We start from the raw sequence: 3095 nt of genomic DNA on the forward strand, positions 1-3095 counted from the left end.
ATGGATCCATCCCAAATATCATCCTCTTCTTTATCTTCAAATGGAACTTTTGAGTTCTATAATTCTATATTAGCTGCATTTGATGAGGAGAAAAATATGTTGTTTGGCATGTATGCTAACAACAATATTCTTTTGGTGGAACATCTCAACAACGAAGAGGATGATGCTTAATCCGCAAGGAGAGGTGCATTTCCTTGTCACATAACTATTTATTGTGATCGAGAAGCTGCTGGACAAACGTTTTCGACATATTATTTTGCTGATGTCCCTCGATATCTAGAGGTAAAATTTCGCAGACGTTTCCATATGCGTAAAAGTTTGTTTTATTGCATTATTGATGCAGACAAGAATCATGACAACTACTTTGTGCAACAACGTGATGGAATTGGTAGGCTTGGATTGTCATCCCTGGTAAAATTCACTGCTTGTTTTCGTATGCTAGCATATGGTGTATCAGCTAATTCACTTGATGATTACTTGAAAATTGGTGAATCTACAACAATTAGATGCATGCAAAAGTTTTGTCGGGCTGTTGTAGAGATCTTTGCAGAGAGATATCTTAGAAGGCTAACAACCAATGATGTTGCCAGACTCCTTTATATTGGTGAGGAATTCCTCGGAATGTGAGGAAGCTTATATTGCATGCACTGGAGGTGGAAAAATTGTCTAGCAGCTTGGGCAGGTGTCTATGCCGGACGTAGTGGCATGCCAACAATTATTCTTGAAGCAGTTGCTGATTATGATATTTGAATATGACATGCATATTTTGGCTTACCAGGCTCCAACAATGACATCAATATTTTAGAAGCATTTAACTTATTTGCGGAGCTTGCTGCAGGTAAAGCACCTCCATGCACGTATTTTATTAAGAATAAGCAATATGATGTCAGTTATTACTTAGCAGATGACATATATCCTAAGTGGTCTACACTTGTCCAAACTATTCATGATCCTCAAGAGATGAAAAAACAATATTTTGCCACCAAACAAGAGTCATGTAGAAAAGATGTTGAATGTGCTTTTGGTGTTCTTCAATCACGTTGGGCAATTGTTAAGAGTCCGGCACGTTTTTGAAAAAAAACGAGTTCTACATGACATCATGACTGCATGTATCATTATGTATAATATGATTATTGAGGATGAGCGTGATTTATCAGCACCCATTAGGGAATTTAATCATGTGCCTAGGCCTACAGTTGAAATGCTTGGTAATGAAGATGAACGATTTACTCAGTTTCTTGCCCGAATCAGGTAATCAACTGGAAGGTGATATTATAGATGCTCATCCAACTTGAAACAATAACAGTAGTGCGATTGTGCAAGGGCAGGAAATATGAATTTTTATCTCATGTATATAATTTATGTCATGCAGCAATGCTTTTTATTTGTAAAATTATAGGATGGTATGAAGATGGGGAAGTCATTAGGGAATATGATTGAACCAAATGACTTGGTTAATAAATTCGGGTCTGACGCGATCAGGTACTTCTTCGTCAGGGGGAGGTGGAGTTTGGTAGTGGTAGTGATGGGGATATTCGTAAGACCGTTTCATCAACATTGTCAATGACTCAATGCACATCTTGCCAATTCAATTGGTATATCACCGCAACCTCAACACTGGTCCTTTTGGGTTCATCATAGGCAATTTCTTTGCTGTTATTATATCTTCATGAATTCTATAGGAAATCTGCTTAACCGCACTCTGGGCTTCTTAAGAAGAACTCCCAATCTACTTTGGTGATTGATTCAAGTATTGCAGCTGAAGGAACTACATTCAAGGACACTGTGGAGAAGTTGGTAATATTTTCATAAAACTAACACGATTTTTAAGAATGCAAATTTGTGGAATTACTAAATGTAGAGGTGTGGCCCAGGTTGGAAGCCATGAAAGCCTTCTTACAAATATTAATATTGCTGCTTTTAAATTGTTGCAAACTATATCCTAGTTGTCACAACGTTTTCATACTTTGTTAGGTTGAAAAAGCTCGGGTTGATTATGAAAGGCTCTCAGCTTGTGAGACTATATCAGCTTGTGAGGCTGTTCTTGAGATCAGCAATGCTGGAAATTCATACTTGGATGGGCGTGCAGCACGGTCTCTCTTTAAGCAAGGGGGTGCTGCAAGTGATGCTACTGCAAAGGTGTGTGGGTTTATCTGTTTCTGGGGGTTGGTTTGTGTGTGCATATTTCTTTCAATCGCTAGTACTGTTGCAAACTTTTACATAACTTTCATTTCTCCATAAAAGGTCTCTAGAAAAAATCCTGTGTTTCAGTCATACAACATTAAATTATAATGCATCTCTGAACATATAGGTCGGTTGCTCATCATATCTACTGGTTGAATATTTGTATACGAGGGGGCAACTCAAAATTGTCATTTCCGAAAATATGTTTGCTTGTGGACCAGGACCGATATTAGAAGCAATGAGGATTATAGCAATTGCATTATCTCCTGTCACACCAAGTTTAAGTTGGAGAATATATTGACAGCTTGGCTACTCAAAAGATCAGTTTGATGCTGCTAGCCTGCTACTTGGGTACTGATCTCACAGGCTTGTTCGATGAATGTATTTTCTTTATGCCTGGACTGTCCAGCTACTTGTTTGATAAACTAACATGCAGAGTGACACCAAGTGGGGTGGGCTTAAAGGTGGTCAGTTCATGGCTCAACCTCAACCAATCTTTGCAAGAATTGAAAGCCAGACAGAGGCAGAAAATGGAGTCGAGGCACCAAAACAAGTGAAAAAGAACAAGTTACCACAACCCCAGCAGGTGGTTGAAGCGTAAAGATTCATTCATTGATTCTCTCTGCCATTTTTTTCATTTTTCCTTTTCCCTAAAACCTATATTGGATCACAAAATTACTCGGAATGTTGTTCTGCTGTAATATTAAATTTATTTGCATAATGATTAAATGCAATTGAATTTTCTGAAAACCCAGTGCTAAGTATGTGTCAGCTTCCTTCTTATTTTCCCGATTTTTCCCTAATGATGTCAATATACTCCAATATATCAGCTTCCATCTTATAACAGCTTCCTTCAATTGATAAAGCCTTTCAGCTGCATTTTTTTTCTATCATTTGTTCTTTGAAGCACT

General features: G+C 37.9%; 1 protein-coding gene and 1 pseudogene across 1 annotated transcript; both read left to right on the top strand.

Annotated features, from left to right (window-relative positions):
- On the top strand, positions 1–1255 carry LOC126795690 (uncharacterized). The gene is given in 4 exon segments (XM_050522471.1): positions 1–106; positions 227–604; positions 806–1083; positions 1085–1255. Coding segments are annotated over 4 exon segments (933 nt in total).
- Positions 1256–1278: 23 nt separating this feature from the next.
- On the top strand, positions 1279–2817 carry LOC126795691 (methionine--tRNA ligase, chloroplastic/mitochondrial-like; annotated as a pseudogene).
- The last annotated feature ends 278 nt before the right edge of the window (positions 2818–3095 follow it).

The sequence above is a fragment of the Argentina anserina genome, chromosome 5, assembly GCF_933775445.1.
Source record: "Argentina anserina chromosome 5, drPotAnse1.1, whole genome shotgun sequence".
In the NCBI taxonomy this organism is placed as follows: Eukaryota; Viridiplantae; Streptophyta; class Magnoliopsida; order Rosales; family Rosaceae; genus Argentina; species Argentina anserina.